The following is a 19055-nucleotide window of genomic DNA, read 5'->3' on the forward strand; positions in this document are numbered from 1 at the left end:
TGCACAGGGAAAGGAGAGACACGGAGGCAAGTTGCAGTAGTGTTCATCTAAGTTCCAGGGATGTGGGGGAGTGGCCAGGGGACTTCAAGTATAGTAAATAAATAACCTATTTATAAGTTATGTCAATGTCATGTTTGAAATAGAAAACCAAATACTGCATGTTCTTACTTATAAGCAGGAGCTAAATTAGGTGCATATGGATATAAAAATGAGAACAGGCTGGGTGTGGTGGCTTGTGTCTATAATCCCAGCACTTCGGGAGACCTAGATGGAAGGATTCCTTGAGCTCAGGAGTTCAAGACCAGCCTGAGCAACATAGTGTGACCCCCATCTCTACAAAAAATAAGAAAATTAGCCAGACGTGGTGACATATACCTATAGTCCCAGCTACTTGGGAGACTGAGACAGGAGGAGTGCTTGAGCTCAGGAGTTTGAGGTTACAGTGAGCTGTGATCATGCCACTGCACTCCAGTGTGAGTGACAGAGTGAGAACCTGTCTCAAAAAGAAACAACAAAAAAAAAGGTAACATTAGATACTGGGGACTACTGAGGGGAGGGAAGGAACAATGATTGAAAAGGTGGGAAGGGACAGTGGTTGAAAAACTGCGTGTTGGATACTATGCTCACTATCTGGGTGATGGGATCAATTGTACCTCAAACCTCAGCATCCTGCAATATATGAATGTAACAAACCTGCCCATGTACTAACTGAATCTAAAGTAAAAGTTATAATTTAAAAAAATTATGATAAAATCAGAAAATAAAGGTCTGAGATGGAAAATTAAAAGACCAAAGCCATCCATAAGCCCAATAAATCCCTTCCCCCCAAAAATTATATATATAAAAAAAGATATTGCGCCAGGCGTGATGGTTCACACCTGTAATCCCAGCACTTGGGAGGCCGAGACGGGCAAATGACTTGAGGTCAGGAGTTCAAGACCAGCCTGGCCAACATGGTGAAACCCTGTCTCTACTAAAAATACAAAAATTAGCCAGCAGTGTTGGCACATGCCTGTAATCCCAGCTACTCAGGAGACTGAGGCAGGAGAATCGCTTGAACCAGGGAAGCGGAGGTTGCAGTGAGCCAAGATCACGCCACTGCACTTCAGCCTGAGTGACAGAGTGAGACTCTCTCTCAAAAAAAAAAAAAAAAAAAGACCTTGCACCCTGACAAGTTCTAGTTTGTGCAGGAATGCTAGAATGACTCAAGATTGGAAAAATCTTTAAATATTACCACAATAAGGGTAAAAGGAGAAAAATTACCTAATGTCATCTGAACAACAAGAAGAAGAAATGAAAGACATTAAAAATTGGGAAAAATTTATATTTGAGGAATACTCTTAACAACGAATTCTGCTTATATATCACTTCCTAGTTTTCCGATAACTTCCCATGCAGATGTGTATGTAAGGAACGGATGTAGTAGTCATGCTAATCTGAGTATTTATCTATGTGATACTTATGAATTAATCATGTAAGTTAATAAGTTAACATTTCAGGGTTAAATTAGCCAAAGTAGGTTAGAGAGGCATCTTATGAGAAAGCTGGCCAACTTTCCTGGTCATCTTCTGATATTCCTAACTTCAGAAATCAAGGCAGAGAGAGGAAAATAGTAACTACTTTGTAGGATTAGATTTATGGTTGTGGAAACCTCTGTTTCTCCAGTGCAGAATGAGATAGCATTTTAGAGAAAGCCAAAGACTCAAATGTCTTCTTCATGCTTATAGTCTGGAATTTTTTTTCCTTTAGAAATGTATTGTCTCTCAGGACTTAAAGCAATTTGCATCTTTCGATGAAATGTTGAGTAGTAGGCAGTATTCTCTGAAAGAATTTGTGCAGGCTAGGCACGGTGGCTCACGCCTGTAATCCCAGCACTTTGAGAAGACGAGGCGGGCAGGTCACTGAGGTCAGGAGTTAGAGACGAGCCTGACCAACATGGTGAAACCCTGTCTCTACTAAAAATACCAAAATTAGCTGGGCTTGGTGGCACACACCTGTAATCCCAGCTACTTGGGAGGCTGAGGCAGGAGAATCGCTTGAACCCCCCTGGGAGGTGGAGGAGGTTGTAGTGAGCCGAGATTGCCTCATTGTACTACAGTCTGGACAACAGGATGAGACTCTGTCTCAAAAAAAAAAAAAAGAATTTGTGCAGTTCCCCACGCCAACCTTTTTTTTTTTTTCTATTGGCATTTCTGCTATTATTTAGCTGCCTTCTTTATATCCTGAAACTTACAGGTGGTGTTGGTCTAGTCTGTAAGAGCAAAGGCTTTGGTAATAGACAGATCTGTATTTAAACCTTGGCTCTAGCTTTTCATTGTTATGTGACCTCCATCAAGTGATGCAATTTCCCTAATCCTCAGTTTCCTCATCTCTAAGACAGGGAGAATTAATATTGCCTCTCTTATAGAATTGTGAGAAATACAGTCATGCGTCGCTTGATGATGGGGATGAATTCTGAGAAATGTGTTGTTAGGAGATTTCATCTTATGGGAACCTCACAGAGTGGACTTAATCTTAGATGGTGTAGCCTACTACACATCTAGGCTGTATGGTATAGCTCCTGTCTTCAAACCTGTATAGCATGTGACTTTACTGAATACTGTAGGCAATTATAACACAGTGGTATTTGTGCATATAAACATAGTGAAACAGAAAAGGCCCAGTAGAAATACAGTGTAACAGATTTTTTAAAAAAGGCCGGGCGTGGTGGCTCACGCTTGTAATCCCAGTACTTTGGGAGGCCGAGGTGGGCGGATCACCTGAGGTCTGGAGTTCAAGACCAGTCTGGGCAACATGGTGAAACCCCGTCTCTACTAAAAATACAAAAATTAGCCAGGCGTGGTGATAGGTACCTGTAATCCCAGCTACTTGGGAGGCTGAGGCAGGAGAATTGCTTGAACCCAGGAGGTGGAGGTTGCAGTGAGCCAAGATTGTGCCACTGCACTCCAAACTGGGAGACAGAGTGAGACTGTCTCAAAAAAAAAGATACAAAAGGGTACATCTATATAGGGCACTTACCGCGAATGGAGCTTGTACCCTGGGAGTTGCTCTGTGTGAGTCAGTGAGTGAGTGGTGAGTGAATGTGAAGACCTAGGACTGTGCACTGCTGTAGACTTTATAAACCCTGTGCACTTAGGCCACACTCACCCCTGTGATACGAATCTATCTGTATAATGTACCTGCATATGTACCCTTGAAACTAAAATAAAAGTTAAAAAATTTTCTTCTTTCCCCAATAATAAATTAACCTTAGCTTACTGTAATGATTTTTCTTTATGAATTAAAATCTTTTTACTCTTTTGTAATAACACTTAGCTTAAAACACAAACATACTATACAGCTGTACAAATATATTTTCTTTATATCCTTCTCTAAGCTTTTTTCTGTTTTTGATTTTGTTAAATTCGTTTTTACTCTTTACATTTTTTTTTTTGTTAGAAACCAAGACACAAACCCACACATTAGACTAGGCCTACGTGGGCTCAGGATCATCAGTCTCACTGTCTTCCACCTCCACATCTTGTCCCACCAGAAGGTCTTTAGGGGCAGTCACATGCATGGGGCTGTCATCTCCTATGATAACAATGCCTTCTTCTGGACACCTCCAGAAGGGCCTACTTGTTTTACAGTGAACTTCTAAAAAATATTTATAAAATGTATAGTATAGCAAACACATAAACATAGTAACATAGTCATTTGTTATCATTTTTAAGTATTATGTACTGTATATGCTAGGCTTTTACACAGTGGGCAGCAAAGTGAGTTTGTTTACACCATTACCACCACAAACACATGAGTGATGCTTTGCATTGTGATGTTATGATGGCTATGATGTCACTAGGTGATAGGAACTTTTCAGCTGTATGATAATCTAATGGATACTTGTTCCTGTTGGCTGCCCATCGTTGACTGAAACATCATTATGTGGTACATGACTGTAAATTAGATACTGTTCAGAAAGCTTTGGCACACTGGTAATAGCAAATGGTGGTGGTGAATATGATGATGATGATGATGACTGAAGACACAGAAGGTAAAATTTTATGATGTCTTAAACATACCCTTTAAATATGATTATTTTTATAGGTTGTCAGTTTTAATAGGCACTTAATATATGAACTTAATAAGTATATAAGAAAGAATGTTCCCCAACATGTATTTTACAGAGACATACAATTTAAGAACTCAAACAGGTTGTAATGGTGTGTGTGTGTGTGTGCATTGCGCGCATGCATGCGTGCTCATTCGCACTAAAAAATTCTTGGGCATATATTCCTGAATGTCCTAAATGGACATTCTAACATCACTTCATTATGGGCAGAGGGAAATGGTAAAGGAAAATTTCATATTATATGATTCAGCCACATATTGACAACGTCTGTTTTATTTGCCTACGGTAAAGAATTGAAGCACTGTTAATTTGCTTTCTAAATCATGTAGGCACAAAGTTATGGAACTTTAGATTTAGAAATGAAATTGGAAATCATTACACTTTCCCTTTCCTATCCCACCCTGTTTTGGAGATAAGGAATGTGAGGCCTAGAGAGTTATAAAAGTGTTTTAATACCATGTCTAAGATTAATGGCTGAGCAAGTTTCTCTTTTTACTCATGTTAAAGTTGTATTGCCAATTAACTTAAAGGAAAGAAATATGCAATTTCTAATCCTGATATAGGATATGGGTATATAAACTCGATGAGTGAACAAATTAACTTATTTATAATCAGTTTCATATCTTTATTTATTGAGTGTCTTTACCCCTTACCATATCTAGTACCCTCTACATTCTAAGATTTGCAATTTCTATTTCTGATGTTAGATAACTTTTTAAAGTAAGAAATATTAAAATCAAGCAGAATATAATAATGAAAAATTCTTAAGATGTACTTACTAAAAACTTATCGTTCTGTTAATACACTCTCTGTAGGTTGCACATATAATATGAAAAAGTATGTTTTTGTAGGCTACTTTTAAATCTAGAATAGAGGAGGTTAAGAAGTTTGTGATAACCATGAGCTTTTTTTTTTTTTTTTTTTTTTGAGACAAGGTCTCACTCTGTTGCCCAGGCTGGAGTGCAGTGGCACAATCATAGCTTACTGCACCCTTGAACTCTTGGGCTCAAGCAAGCCTTCCACTTCAGCCTTCCAAGTAGCTGGGACCACACCTGGCTAATTTTTAAATATTTTTGTAGAGATGGGGTCTCACTACATTGCCCAACCTAGTCTTGAACCCCTAGCCTCAAGCGATCCTCCCATCTCAGGCTGCCTAAGTGCTGGGATTACAGGTGTGAGCCACTGAGCCCAGCCCTCTTTTATTTCTTTTGATAGTACACTCATAATCATTAAACTATCATTTATGGATGTGAGATTGTGCTTTTGGATTCTTATTTTTTCTTTATAAAATACCTTTTGTTCTCTTACTGGAAAAAACATTGTTGGATTATAAATGATAATAAGGAATGAGGATATACATACTATAATAACTATTCAGATATGTTATTTTCATATTTTATTTAACTGTAGCCATGCCACAATAATTTAGAGTTTTAAAGAGAACAAGTTTGATTAAATCTAAACTTTGTACAATCCTGAATTGAGAAGTTTCCTGTATTTTATTATGACACAATCTTTTACCTAAAAATAGAGTAATTATGAATTGAGAAAACATAGCTATTAATTTCATACTCTTATTTGTTAAGTAGGTTTTGTCTGGAAAACTGTTCATCTTTAAAGGAGCTTTGTACCTTTGTATTCTTTTTGTTTGTCGTTGTTTATATAATTTTAAACTCTGTTTATGGATTTGGGGTTCGAACTATGCTTAATAATAAATTAAGGCATTGAATGAGGTACCTAGATAGTATTTTGATTAATTTTATTCTCCCAGTCTTAATGTGCATGTAACTGGAAAATTAAGAGTGACTTCCAAGGGATCTACTACAAAAGTAAGGGTAATATGATCTCTTTGAAAACACTGAAGGCGTGTAGCAGTGTTGTCATGAATTCTCCGGTAGATATTTTCAGCACTTATTTACAAGGGAAGTTAGAGCAGAATAAGATGCACCTGTAAAGCTAAATGCCACTTATTTGCATATGTATAAAATGCAGGATGAATTTACTATAGTTATATAAAGGGTACTTGTAGAAACGTATTAGAAAAATGTATGAATTTTTAAATTATATCTAGAAATTAACCTTATACATTTAACTTTAAATCATTAATAGTGGTTTAACACCATAAGTGGATGTTTATGCATCATCATTTTATGAACAAAAGACATTCTAATTTTAGAAATAAAGTAATTCAAAAGAGAATAAAATATCTTATTTTTTATTTTAAAATTGATTTGTTTAGCCCATTACACGATAATAGCTCAAGCTTGTGTGATTTTTCCCTAAAAACTTGGTTTATAAATGTCACATTTATAGCATGAAGAAATTAATCATCCATAGTTTATTTATCTAATTTCTAAATACCCATGGAAGAAAATGAATTTAATGCAATGTAGTGGTATATTACTTGGTTTTGAGTGTGGGAAAATTTATATGGTCTTTCTGAAACAGCACTATCAGTAGAAATATAATGCGAGCTACGTATGCAATTTTAAATTTTCTAGTAGCCACATTTTAAAAAGTAAATGGATGCAATTTATTTTGATAATATAATTTAGTCTACTGTATTTAAATTTTTATCATTTCAACATGTAATCAATCTGAAAATTATTGAGATATTTTATGTACTTTTTTCTGTAATAAGCCTTTGTAATCAGGTATGTACTTTATATATACAACATATCTTCTGATGCTAAATTTTAACTGGAAATACTTGATCTGTGTTTAGCTTTTGTAAAATTTACTGTTGAACAAAGTGGACTAATGTGACCAAGGTGTTCCAAACGTATTTTAAAATTTGAAGACAAATAAAAGGGAACTCAAAGTAAATTTGGATACACACATACAACAGAATACTCCTCAGCCATTAAAAAATGATGAAATAGTGAAATTGGGGGAATTTTGACATTATTAGGATGATATAATGACCAAGGGACAAATACAATTTTAGTTTGGTTAAGAGATAAGATAGTCACATTGCTGATTTTACTATGTATAGAGGTTATCTTTCCCTTTTTAAGATTTTGAAACTTTAATTAGTTAACCCACTGACCTAGTTTATATTAGCTGTATAACTTTCTCTTCCTGTTTTTTGTTTTGTTTTGTTTTGTTTTTTGCTTTTTAAACTGCAGTGTTTTGAGGAGTCTGGGAGTAGCAAGCTAATCTTTGGAAGAAAGGAAAATATAAACCTGAAAACTAATAATTTAAAGAACATCTTTTCAGGTTGTTATTTGAAAAATACTTGGTTTCTGATCACTGATTTGAGTTGGGTGTCAAATGTTTGATATGTTTTGTAAATTAGGTGAAGGTGAATGGGTAGGTTCTAAACTGCTTGGGTTTACCGCACTCTGGAGCATTGCAGAAGAATGTGATGTTGGAAGGAAGTGCTGAAACATAATTATTGGCTTGCCTATAGGAGGGTGCTACATAATTTTAGAAGGTGTCAAGAAATTGACACAGTCTGAATTCGTTCTGTTGAGTTGCAAAAAAATGTAAAGTTTCTTGATTCTGAAAATAAGAAATATGTTCCCAGAAATCTCATCTAGTTAATGTGCTTAAATAATCATTTTATGTCTCTTGTTACTACAATAATTGCCATTGAAAGAATGCTTTTTATTAGAATCTTATTTACAAGTATGATTAGCTTCTACTTAAAGAATAAATTATTGATCTTAGGCAAAATGCCAATAAGTGATCAGAATAAATTATTTTAAGAAAAAACTAATTATAATTGATATTTGGAATTGGAAGCACAATTTCCTTTAGAGCAATTCTATGAATGGTTGTTTTGACTCTCACGGCAGCCCACAAAAGACAGTTTGAAACACAATTTATGCAGTGTCAATAGTACTGACCTGACTTTGGACCTTGGCGGCAGGGGCTTCAGGTGATAGTGATACCTGAGTGGAGTTTTTACTCCATTTCCGTTCCGTAAGGCTATAGGCATTTGAAAGAGGAAACTTCTTTGGCAACCCTCCTCCTTCCTTTCTACAGAATATTTCACTATTTCTAGCTCATACGTTTTCTAAAATATTCTCTGTAATTTATTTTGAAATGGAGTTTTTTTTATCTTTTACAGATATGAGTAAAATTAACCTAATCAGAATGTTAGTTCCTGAAAACATTGACACGTACCTTATCCACATGGCAATTGAGATCCTTAAACGTGGTACTGACAGCAGACTTCAGCCTTCATGTGATGTCAACAAAAGGAGATGTTTTCCCAGTTCTGAAGAGATCTCTTCAAGTTCTAAGAGAAGCAAGGAAGAAGTAGGCATCAATACCAAGCTATTAATTATATAGAGAATTTTCATACAGTGTCAGTTTCTTCAATTTGCATATCCTAGTACTAGAATGCTGTATTTTTTGACCTGTTATGAATTCTGGTGTGATTACTTTCTCTATGGGCCACATTTCCTTTACTTTTCATAAATATGATCTGAGAAAAGTGATTTTTTAAAAAAAGACAGTAAAAGGGATGTTTAGTCCATCTGTTTAGCTCACTGTGTAGAATGTCAGCTTAAATTTTACCTGTACCTCAGATTGACCATATAGCCTGGAAAAATCTTCCTTTCGGATGTATAGTTAATGAATTTAAGCATATGGCAGTTTATGTAGTTAATGAAAGTGAAAACAAATTGTGTTATAAATACCTCCCATACTGGTTTATTATCATTCTGTCATTCATCATCGTCTGTTACTATGATATGAATATCTGAGGTACAAGGATTACTGTTGCTTGTGGCTCTCAGCATGATCATAGATAGATTACAAATTTAGTATTATGTTAGATGGTATGTTTTATTAAAATCAAATGCTTCAAAAATAATTGCTCTGTGTATGGCATGAGATAAATAGCAATCAGAGAATATTATTTAGTAATATGACTCTATTAAAGAATGGCATAAATTTAAAAATTTGACCTTCGGTATCTTCTGGATCTAAAATTACATGACTCCATTATAAATGTTTTTGAAATGATTAACTAAAAAATTGTTTAAATTGTTAGTTGGTAAATTCAGTGTGGCAGTAGGTGGTGGTGATTATTTGTATTAGAGAATTAGGAATTACACTTTAGTTCTAAGGTAATCTTTATAGGCTGTTTGGCAATTAAACTGCTACTTTTTTGAATTGCTTAAAAATAAGGGGAGCTGGTCTTTTTAAATTCTGTACTTGAGTTAGATCTGTATATAGAGTCATGTCCTAGATAATCTAATGAAATTTAATTAGTAGGAAATCTTTATATTGTTCATAACTGAACCAGCTATAAGAGGAACATTAAAGAAAACATATTTTGGGTGGAGGTAATGAAATTTAGCTTCTAATGCTTAGCCTTCTGTTTCTGTAATCTATACCAGCTGCCTAAGACCCTCTTACTTTTTCCCAGCTTCAACCTGTCAATACAGGAAAAGGTGTAACTTACTATTTTTCCTCAATATTGAAGCACATTTGTAGTAAAATATTATTTTAACTATATATTGCCATTTTTGCTTTTCCCCTATTTCAGTAACATTACATGTCAACAAGAGAATGGGGGCTATTGTGGGGGTTTGGATGGGAAGAAATTTTACTAAGCTTACTGGATTCTAAAAGGTCTACCTTATTTGGCCCCTTTATCCTATTTAGGGGAACAATGGTGTTGGGGCTGGGAAGTAGAGGTGAGTGAGTCATCCAAAGGATCTGTCTTCATCAGCCTCCCTTTATGAAAAGCAGATTTCTGTAGAGTGTTGGAGGCCTACTTTCAGAATCTGTCATATGTTAGCATTCATCTTCTCTACTGACCTGATTTATATCCCTTAGTCTGTTTCATTTTATAATTATGAGGCTTCTGACAAAGGATAAAGTCATTAGAACAAATTCTTTTTATTAGTTGACGTATTGTTATGTTTACATCTCTTGTGTTTGCTATTAAGATAGAAGCTCAATCATGTCTTTGTTTAACAGAAAGGTGATGTCTTGGCATTGATAATTCGGATTCAATATCCATAGGTACATGGTGGATTCTTTAAATATTTAGTATTCTTTTATTTCTGGAAAGTTTTCTTAAATGATAGTTTTTTTTTTTTTAATTTTCTATAAAGTTTTCTTAAATCATACTTTTTAGTGTTTTGTTCCATTACTTTGTATTTCTTCTTCAGGAACTCCTCCTATACATGTATGTTGGATCTTCTTTACCCAGCTTCAATATTTGTCACTTTTCATGCATTCTTTTTATTTCTTCATTTCTCTTTAGTTTAAATTTTTTTCTTCCTTTTCACCTTCTATTTCTCTTTTAACATAATCAGTTGTATTTATTTCTGTATTCCACATAGCTTTGTATTCACTTATTTTTAAATTATTTTTTAAAGGTTTTAGATTTAAAAATTCTTTTTTTGTTTATTTATACAGAGAGCTACTATTTTATTTTATTTTTACCAAAGGAGCAACCCTATTAACTGAAGACTTCTGTAATTTTTTTTCTTTTATTTCTGATTCTTTCCTCAGTTTTCCCCCTCAGTATTCCCCCAGTTTTGAATTTTTCTAATTTTGATTTGTGATGTCTTTTTGTGTTTTAGATAATTTTCCTAATGTTTTCCAGTTCATTTTGAAAGGCTACAGTTTTATTCTGTATCTAAGCAAGTCTTTCCGGTGTCAAAGATTTGACCTTGATACTTTTCTTTTGCTCGTTTTCATATGAAGTTAGTTTTCCTGTACTTTCAAAAGAAGGCATGGTTCAGGATGGTTTTCCCAATTTCACATCTGTCTCTAATGTTTTTGTATAATGTCTAAAATATGGAAACTTGGTTTATGAGATCTACTCTGCCATTTTTATCCAGGCTTTGTCTCCCTTTAGTCTCTGTTGTACCTGTCCTGCTTGGTTTTGATTTAACCCCAGTGGTTTCTCCTGAATGTGGAGCCTTCTCCTAGAAGGCAGCCTCAGCTAGTCCCAGGGTTCAGAGTAGCCAGCTGCGCTCTTCACTTAAAAGATCACTGTGGATTCGTTGTACTCGCTATTGGCTTGGACAAAAGCTCTCCCATTTTTAGATGCTATTATCAGATTAATCTCTCATTAATCTGTCTTCCCAGTGTTTGCCTGTGGGCTATCTTGGGGTTCTCTTGTTATCAGATACCTCCCTGCTTGCCTCTGCTTTCTCCCATACAGATGTCAGTACTGTGCAGGTCTTAATTGCTGTTGGTGGTTTGCTCCTACATTGTTACAGTTTTAGTTTCCCAAGGATACCTTTACACTTGGTTTTATTGTAAATGTCGACAATGAATTTGGGGTTTTACTATCTAGTTCTGTCTTAATTCTGGAATTCAGAAAGATTAAAAGCTCTGCTGCTGCTGCTGCTGCCACCGTCTTCCCAGTACTCTCTCGTCCTGTGTCATTTTTTTCTTCTTATTTTTCTTGACTGTTTAAGAGAGAATGTATGACATTTCCTGCTTGACCACTGAGTTTGATTACAAATTAAAATACACAATATTTTATACAAATTGTTTTGTAGAAGATTTATTTACAGATGCTGATTCACAGCTAAAATTGACTTATGAAAATAGTTTTCATGACAAATGCATCAGGCTTGGTAACTAAATATATGGATTGACCTTGTTTATAAATGAAATTAAATGTGAACATAACTTATATATTTCTGTATTTGCTTCATCCGTATGTGCACATATAATCAGCAAATGAGTTGATGTTTCCTGTTCATAACTTAATGGTAATAGCTTGGTAACAGAGTTGGGAGTATTAAAAAGATGTAAAGAGGCCCTTAAAATTTTGTTGCTGGGAATTTTAGTAGTCTACTGATGAAGGAAATAGACACCAGAAGACATTGTTTCTATTAGGTAACTTAGATCTCATACTGAAGACTTCTTCAAATATTTGTTGTTGACACTCAAAAGACACACTCAGTGTAAGTAAGTATTTCCCCCTTTTCTCAATGAAATGAGATCATTATTATAAATGCTGATGATCATGTTTATAGAAATACAGAAGACTTGAAATGATATTAGCTACCAATTAATGAGTGTGAAGAAGAAATCAGGATTTCGCTATTTTACATTTATTCTTATTTAACTCCAAATAATTCAGTGATGTTATGTACTATTATTTCCATTTCTCTGTGAAGACGTTGAAGCTTAAGTAACATGTATAATAAGGTCATACATTTAGCAAGTGGCTCAATTAAAGTTCAAACCTGGTTCTGCCTGATTTCAAAGTCTATGCTACTCCATGGTATTAGGCTACATACAACATGACTTAGGGTTTCTTCCTCTGCTCTATTACCGTTCAGATGTCCTCCTCTTTTGGCAGCGTTGGAGAAAATTTTTGCAATCTATCCATCTGACAAAGGTCCAGTATCCAGGATCTACAAGGAACCTAAACAAATTTACAAGAAAAAAAAAAAAAAAAAAAACATTAAAAAGTGGGCAAAGGACTTGATCACACACATCTCAAAAGAAGACATTTATGTAGCCAACAAACATATGAAAAAAAGCTCAACATCACGGATCATTAGAAAAATGCAAAATGCCTTTTCTGTATGCCACCTTATATCCCCAATATTTATTATTTCTAAGTCATAGTATCTTACAGTGTGTATAAGTCTCATCTATTCTTTTGATTTTCTCTTCCCTGCTTGCAGTTGGGTACCTAGGAACAAAGTTGCAATCTTAGCCAGTTTTTTCTTTAGCCTTTGCTGATATGTACAAAGCCCTTTTTTCTACCCTGGATTTTTTTACTTAAGCTGGAACAGCTAAGTTTTTACCTTTTTTAAATATGAAGTTTCAGAGTCTTCTGCCAAGGATCTTTTGCTGTTTTCCTACTGTTAAATATTTCAAAGCCTTTTTTAAACATAGAAAATATAATCAAACATAGCAAGCATCTGATGAACAATATCTAGATAATCTTCGTTCTTGAAATGGAATAAATGGTATTTTTGTATTTTAGGCTAACAGACACATTGTATCTTAGATAAGGCCAAACTTCTCATAAAATCTCTCAATTACTTTTATTAATAATAACCCCAAATTAACTCTGGATTCCAGGATGTACTCATGATGGAATGATTTCTCTGTTATGTTATCCTGAGGATCTAGTACTCTGAGATAACAGAAATGTATGCCACTTTAGGCTTATGAAACACTTACTTAAAATTATTTAATTCTTTTTCATGTGCAGATGGTATTGTACCCAAACACTACCTTTTTTGTTTGTTTGTTTTGTGTTTTGTTTTGTTTTGTTTGAGACAGGGTCTTACGCAGCCCAGACTGGAGTGCAGTGGCATGACTATAGCTCACTGCAGACTTGACCTCCTGGGCTCCAATAATCCTCCCTAAGTGTTGGGATTGCAGGCATGACCCACCTCACCCAGCCTTAAATTATTTTTTTTCAAGGATGTTTAACCTGAGGTTTAGAGACTCTTTGGCACGTGAGCTGCTGAAATGTGTGCGAAAGTGTGCACGTTTCTCTTTTTTTCTGGGAAGTGGATCTGTAGTGATTCTCAGATGAGTCTATGAGACAAGAAACTTTTATTTTTTCCATTTATTTAGCAAATGTTTGTTAAGCATACTAAGCCTTGGCAACTCTACAGGGTGCTGATTGGACAAGTCTGTCTACCTCCCATTGTAGATGTTAGAAGCTATATTCTTTTCACATGCATAATATAACTCTTTGTGTGTGTATACATGCCCAGGCATGTTCCTTCCTCAAAACATTAAATTCACCATTTTGGTCAACTCAAAGCAAGTCCACCATGGGATATAGATCTGAAATAATGTCTAGATTTTTACTTACTGAATGAGGTGTCTTGAGTGTCTAAGACTACATGATGAGATGGCAAGTAATTGCCTAAAGAAATGATGTAGTGATTTTTGTGTCTCTTATATTTATTTACTTTTTGATCCAGAAACAAATTATATAGATAACCACTATTTTGTTTTGTTTTTTTTTTTTTTTTTTTTTTTTTGGATGGAGGAGAAAGGATGGGTGTATATTCAGGAACCTATGTTACTTGTTTGCAACTAATACCCCTTCTCAGTAGTACAAAGATTTGATTTCTTTTTCTTTCTATTTCCTATAGACTTCATCTGCAGAGAGAATGAGACGATTACCTGTGTGGTTTGCCAAAGGAAGTCATACCAGCAAGAAATTAATGGACAAAACGGAAAGGGGAGGCCTTTTTAGTTAAGCTGGCAATTACCGGAACAATTAATGTTTCTTGCTGTATTACAAGAGGAGAGTTATATTTTATTTCTGAAGAGTAAGGAATAGTATTTTGACTTAAAAATGATTCTGATTACAAAGTTCACTGTTTATTGAAGAACTAGCATCTTAAATCAGCCTTCCACAATTCACGTAAAGTTTCTGGGTCTTCTGGAAGGCTACGTGAGTACATTACCTAACAGAATATTAAATTAGACTTACTGTAAGATTGCTTTAAGAAACTGTTACTGTCCTATTTTCTAATCTCTTTATTAAAACAGTGTATTTGGAAAATGTTATGTGCTGTGATTTGATATAGATAACAGATTAGTAGTTACATGGTAATTATGTGATATAAAATATTCATATATTATCAAAATTCTGTTTTGTAAATGTAAGAAAGCATAGTTATTTTACAAATTGTCTTTACTATCTTTTGAAGAGGCTCTTAAACACATTGTTAAATGGTATTAGTTAACCAGGCCAGTGAAAATGAAACCACATTTTGGGTGCCATTAAATAGGGGAAAAAAATGTAAAACAGATACCAATTGCACTAGGCAACTGTACATTTTGTATTTTAATACAATTTCTATTATTTTTCAAATAATAAAACAATGTTTTTCACACTGAATATTATAGATATATATTTTTTATTTTTTAGCTTTCATTTACGTAATTACTTTAAGTACCTTTATTTTTCACGGATGTCAGAATTTGATTCTAATCTCTCTTATGTAGCACATGTGACTTAATTTAAAACCTATACTGTGACACAGAGTTGGGCAAACAATGGTTATTTAACTTTAAGCAGTTCACTATACATTTCAAAGCCTTTGATTGGCTTTTTTGTAAATAAAAATGTTAAGAAACAAATATATCTGTCATAGAAAAACTAGAAAATCCAGGGAAGTGAGAAAAATGAAAATAAAAATCATTCATAGTTTTACTAGTAGCTAATCACAGTCAACCTCTTTTGTGTATCCCACCAGACTTTTTCATATTCACTTGTTTTTAGGTAAAATATAAAAGTCTCGTATATTCCCATTTTTCTGCATTCCATTACCAGAAGGTAGTGGCGCCTATTAAATATGTGATATGTAGTTCTCCAGCCATGGCTTCTGCATTTGCATGCTTTTGTGTGTGTATCTGCAATACCCTGTGAATATTCTGTGTGATGGAGTAGCAAGTACGCACAGACACATCTGCTGCATGCCCAGGTATGAGGCTGTCTCCAGGAGAAGCACTTGTTTGATTATTTGAGTTGCCAATTGAATTTGCTGCTTTTTTTTTCCATGGAATGCCATTTTCACTGAAAAGAATGACGAAAAACGATGATTGGTTATTTAGATTTGGATGTTTGGCAGACATTTTCTCAAAATTGAACTAAGATGGCCTCTTCATGGAAAACAACTGATGGTATTTGTTGTGCCAATGATAAAATTGGAGATTTCTAGCAAAATGTATAATTTTGGAAAAGTTGTATTCCTCCACTGGAAGCTTGACAGCTTTCCTTAACATAAAGACTTCTCTAACTCTTTCTCTCTCTCTCTCCCTCCCTCTCCTCCTCACCCTGCCCCCTCTGTCTGTCTCTCTTTCTTTCTTATCCTCCCACCTCAGCCTGAGTCGCTGGAACTACAGGTGCATACCACCATGCCCTGCTAATTTTTTCTTTTTATGTTTTGTAGAGATGAGGTCTCTAGGTTGCCCAAGCTGGTCTTGAACTCCTGGCCTCAAGCAGTCCTCCCGCCTCAGTCTCCCGTAATAGTGGGATTACAGGTGTGAGCCACCGTGCACAGTCTTACATAAAACCTTTTCTAATGAGATGGATAGTAATTAACAGATGTGAGTTTTTGATATTATATAAATATTTTTTCTGTGTTTAGAAGATCCTTATGGATGACTAATATGTGCTAATATGTGATGTTAAGAACTCATGACTGAGACCGGGCGCAGTGGTTCACGCCTGTAATCCCAGCACTTTGGGAGGCTGAGGCGGGCGGATCATGAGGTCAGGAGATCGAGACCACCCTGGCTAACATGGTGAAACCCTGTCTCTACTAAAAATACAAAAATTAGCTGGGTGTATTGGTACACACCTGAAATCCCAGCTACTTGGGAGGCTGAGGCAGGAGAATTGCTTGAACCCAGAAGGCGGAGATTGCAGTGAGCTGAGATTGTGCCACTACACTCCAGCCTGGCGACAGAGCAAGACTCCGTCTCAAAAATAAAAAAAGAAATCATGACTGGGTAAAAGATCTGTTCAGAGTACAAGATGGACCAATGGATTTGAATATAACAGAGTATGAAAAAGGTTTTGATACAGTTTCAGATTACACACAGCAACTAATCTTTAAGAAACTATCACTCATCCAGGTTTTGGTAAAATTTTGGAGAAGAACGTCCACCATTATCTGAACAGGCTATTAAAATACTCTTCTCTTTTCCAACTACGTGCCTGTGTGAAGTCAGATCTTTTTCATATACTTCAGCCAAAACAGCATATCAAAATGGATTGAATGCAGAAGCAGATCTGAGAATCCAGCCACTTCTGTTAAGCCAGACAAAAGTGGTAGTGACAGATATAACCCACATTAACAAAAGCTCTTTAGGGTCCTCAGTGATTTTTTTGTGAGAGTATAGAGGGGTTCTCAGACCTAAAAGATTGAGAAATGCTGGTGTAATGTTTTATTATAAAGGTATACCATGAATTATGTACCTTACTTCATATTGTTGGACGTTAAAGTTGCTTTCAGTTTTTTTCTGTTTTAAACAGCACTGCTTTGACCTTTTTAAAAAAATGAGTCAGGATCTTGCTGTGTTGCCCAGGTTGGAGTGCAGTGGTTATTCACAGGCATGATCATAGCATGCTACAGCCTTGAATTCCTGGGCTCATGTGATACTTCTGCCTCAGCCTCCTGAGTAGGCGGGAGTATAGGCGTGCACCGCTATGCCCAGCTGCTTTGAACATTCTTGAAATGAAATATGGTATAGCCTCATGCCATATACATAGCCAGAGGGGAAGAGAGAGAATTTTGTTGTTGTTGTTGTTGTTTATGTTATCTGTAGTGGACTTTATGCCTTCCCAGCATAAATTCTCTCTTTCCTCATTTCTTGTGGCTCTTGATTTTTTGGGGGGTTCATTCCAAGGAGAGTAATTCCCACCTGGATATTGGATTGGCACCTGTGACCTCATCTAAGCTAGTCCCTAGTAACAGCGTTGGATCTGGAATAGGTGTGTGGCCTGCTGAGCTGCTGGTTCATGCCTTTCCTGAAATGAGCCCTACCTCTGAATATTTCAGAAACATTTGAATGAGGAGTTGTTTTTCACTTCAGTTGTATTCAGTTGCCACAGAAGCACAGTGATGTGACTGGTGGAAAGACCCGTCAACAGAAACAGAAGATGTAAAGTGTTTTAAATCTCAAAGGATATGGAATCTCAGAGGTAGTTACACAGAGTAGAGGATGAAGCAGCTCCCGGATGGAGGCAGAGGCTTCCTGGATCTTTAAGTTCTGTATGGATTTTTGTACTAGGTTGGTGCAAAAGTGAGGCAGGAGAATAGGGTCTGGGCGCAGGGTAACCAAGGCCAATTCACACTGACTTCCTAGAACTAAATCCAAAGGAAAACCCCAATTTTCCACACCTAAATAACAAAAGGACCAGATGGCTACTCCCTTTGCAACCGCCCCTCCCCCCAACATTTCTGCGTGGCAGATGGAAAATTGAAAGTACCTCTGTTGCTTTCTGCGTAGGAATGTAACTTTGTGACCAATCAGACTGCAGGCCAAGTCTTGTCTGCCTAGAAATGTAACTTTGTAACTTCACTTTTGCCTCTGATTGGTTGTTTTCCACAACCAACCAGATGCTTGCAGAGGGGGTAACCTTTGTGACTTCACTTCAGCCTCCCATTGGTTCTTGAGTCCCAGAGCCTGTGGAGGGTACTTTATTTTCAGTAATGTCTGATTTTGTTGCTTCATTCTTTCCTTGCTTTGTGCATTTTATCCAATTCTTCGTTCAAGACACCAAGAACCTGGACACCCTCCACTGGTAACAAAAGTAATTGGTGATTTTGCCATTAGAAGTAATGACACAGAACAAGTACATGGGAGCGATTTCTTATGGAAAATTAAATGGAGCATAAGTCGTGTACTCAGGGTAAGAGAACTGGGAACCGGCAGAGTAAGGTCTCCAACCCGCACCCGTGGGATCTCCAAGTCTTTTAAAGTCCGTCCCCACCCTGTGTGAAGAATGGGAGCACGGCTGGATTAATCACTAGAGACTTTGGGGGGCCGAACTTGTCATCTGAAGGTGTGGGGAGGTTGGACAAGTCACAGTGGTAGGGAGGGGGCCCACTGGAGCACCACCAGGACCCCAGTGCCCTAGATCCAAACCTGGTCATGCTCCCCACGTTCAGAGGCAAACCCCCCTCCCCTTGGGGAGCGGAGTCAGAAGAGGCCCCCTCTCCTTCCTTTTCCAGGTCTGGTGGGCGCGGGGGTTAAAAGTAAAGGTAAAAACAGCAATAACTTGCACCAACTTGTTACCTTCCAAGTTTCCCTCCCCTCGCTCCCTACCACCTGAGTGTGTTTGGAGGTTCTGTCTTTTTGTACCTGCCTCATCACCAGATGCAAGTAGCTGGGCCAGAACCACCTCGGCACATTACGGAATATTTGTACAGGAACAGATGAGCTGAAGGCGAATTCCCCAGGTGTAGCCTGTGACCATAGAGTCAGACAAAGCCCTGACTGTTACCTGGAATTCAAA

General features: G+C 36.3%; 1 protein-coding gene across 5 annotated transcripts in view; it reads left to right on the forward strand.

The window, feature by feature from the left end:
• Positions 1-14927, forward strand: part of WRN (WRN RecQ like helicase) — a 139198-nt gene extending 124271 nt beyond the window's left edge. For all 5 annotated transcript variants that reach the window (XM_023214601.2, XM_023214605.2, XM_023214606.2 and 2 more), the window contains exons 34-35: positions 8187-8377; positions 14173-14927. In XM_023214601.2, the coding sequence (XP_023070369.2) occupies positions 8187-8377; positions 14173-14280 (299 nt within the window). In that variant the 3' untranslated portion in view covers positions 14281-14927. The remainder of the gene's footprint in view (positions 1-8186; positions 8378-14172) is intronic.
• Positions 14928-19055: the final 4128 nt, after the last annotated feature.

The sequence above is a fragment of the Piliocolobus tephrosceles genome, chromosome 7 (assembly GCF_002776525.5).
Source record: "Piliocolobus tephrosceles isolate RC106 chromosome 7, ASM277652v3, whole genome shotgun sequence".
Lineage (NCBI taxonomy): Eukaryota > Metazoa > Chordata > Mammalia > Primates > Cercopithecidae > Piliocolobus > Piliocolobus tephrosceles.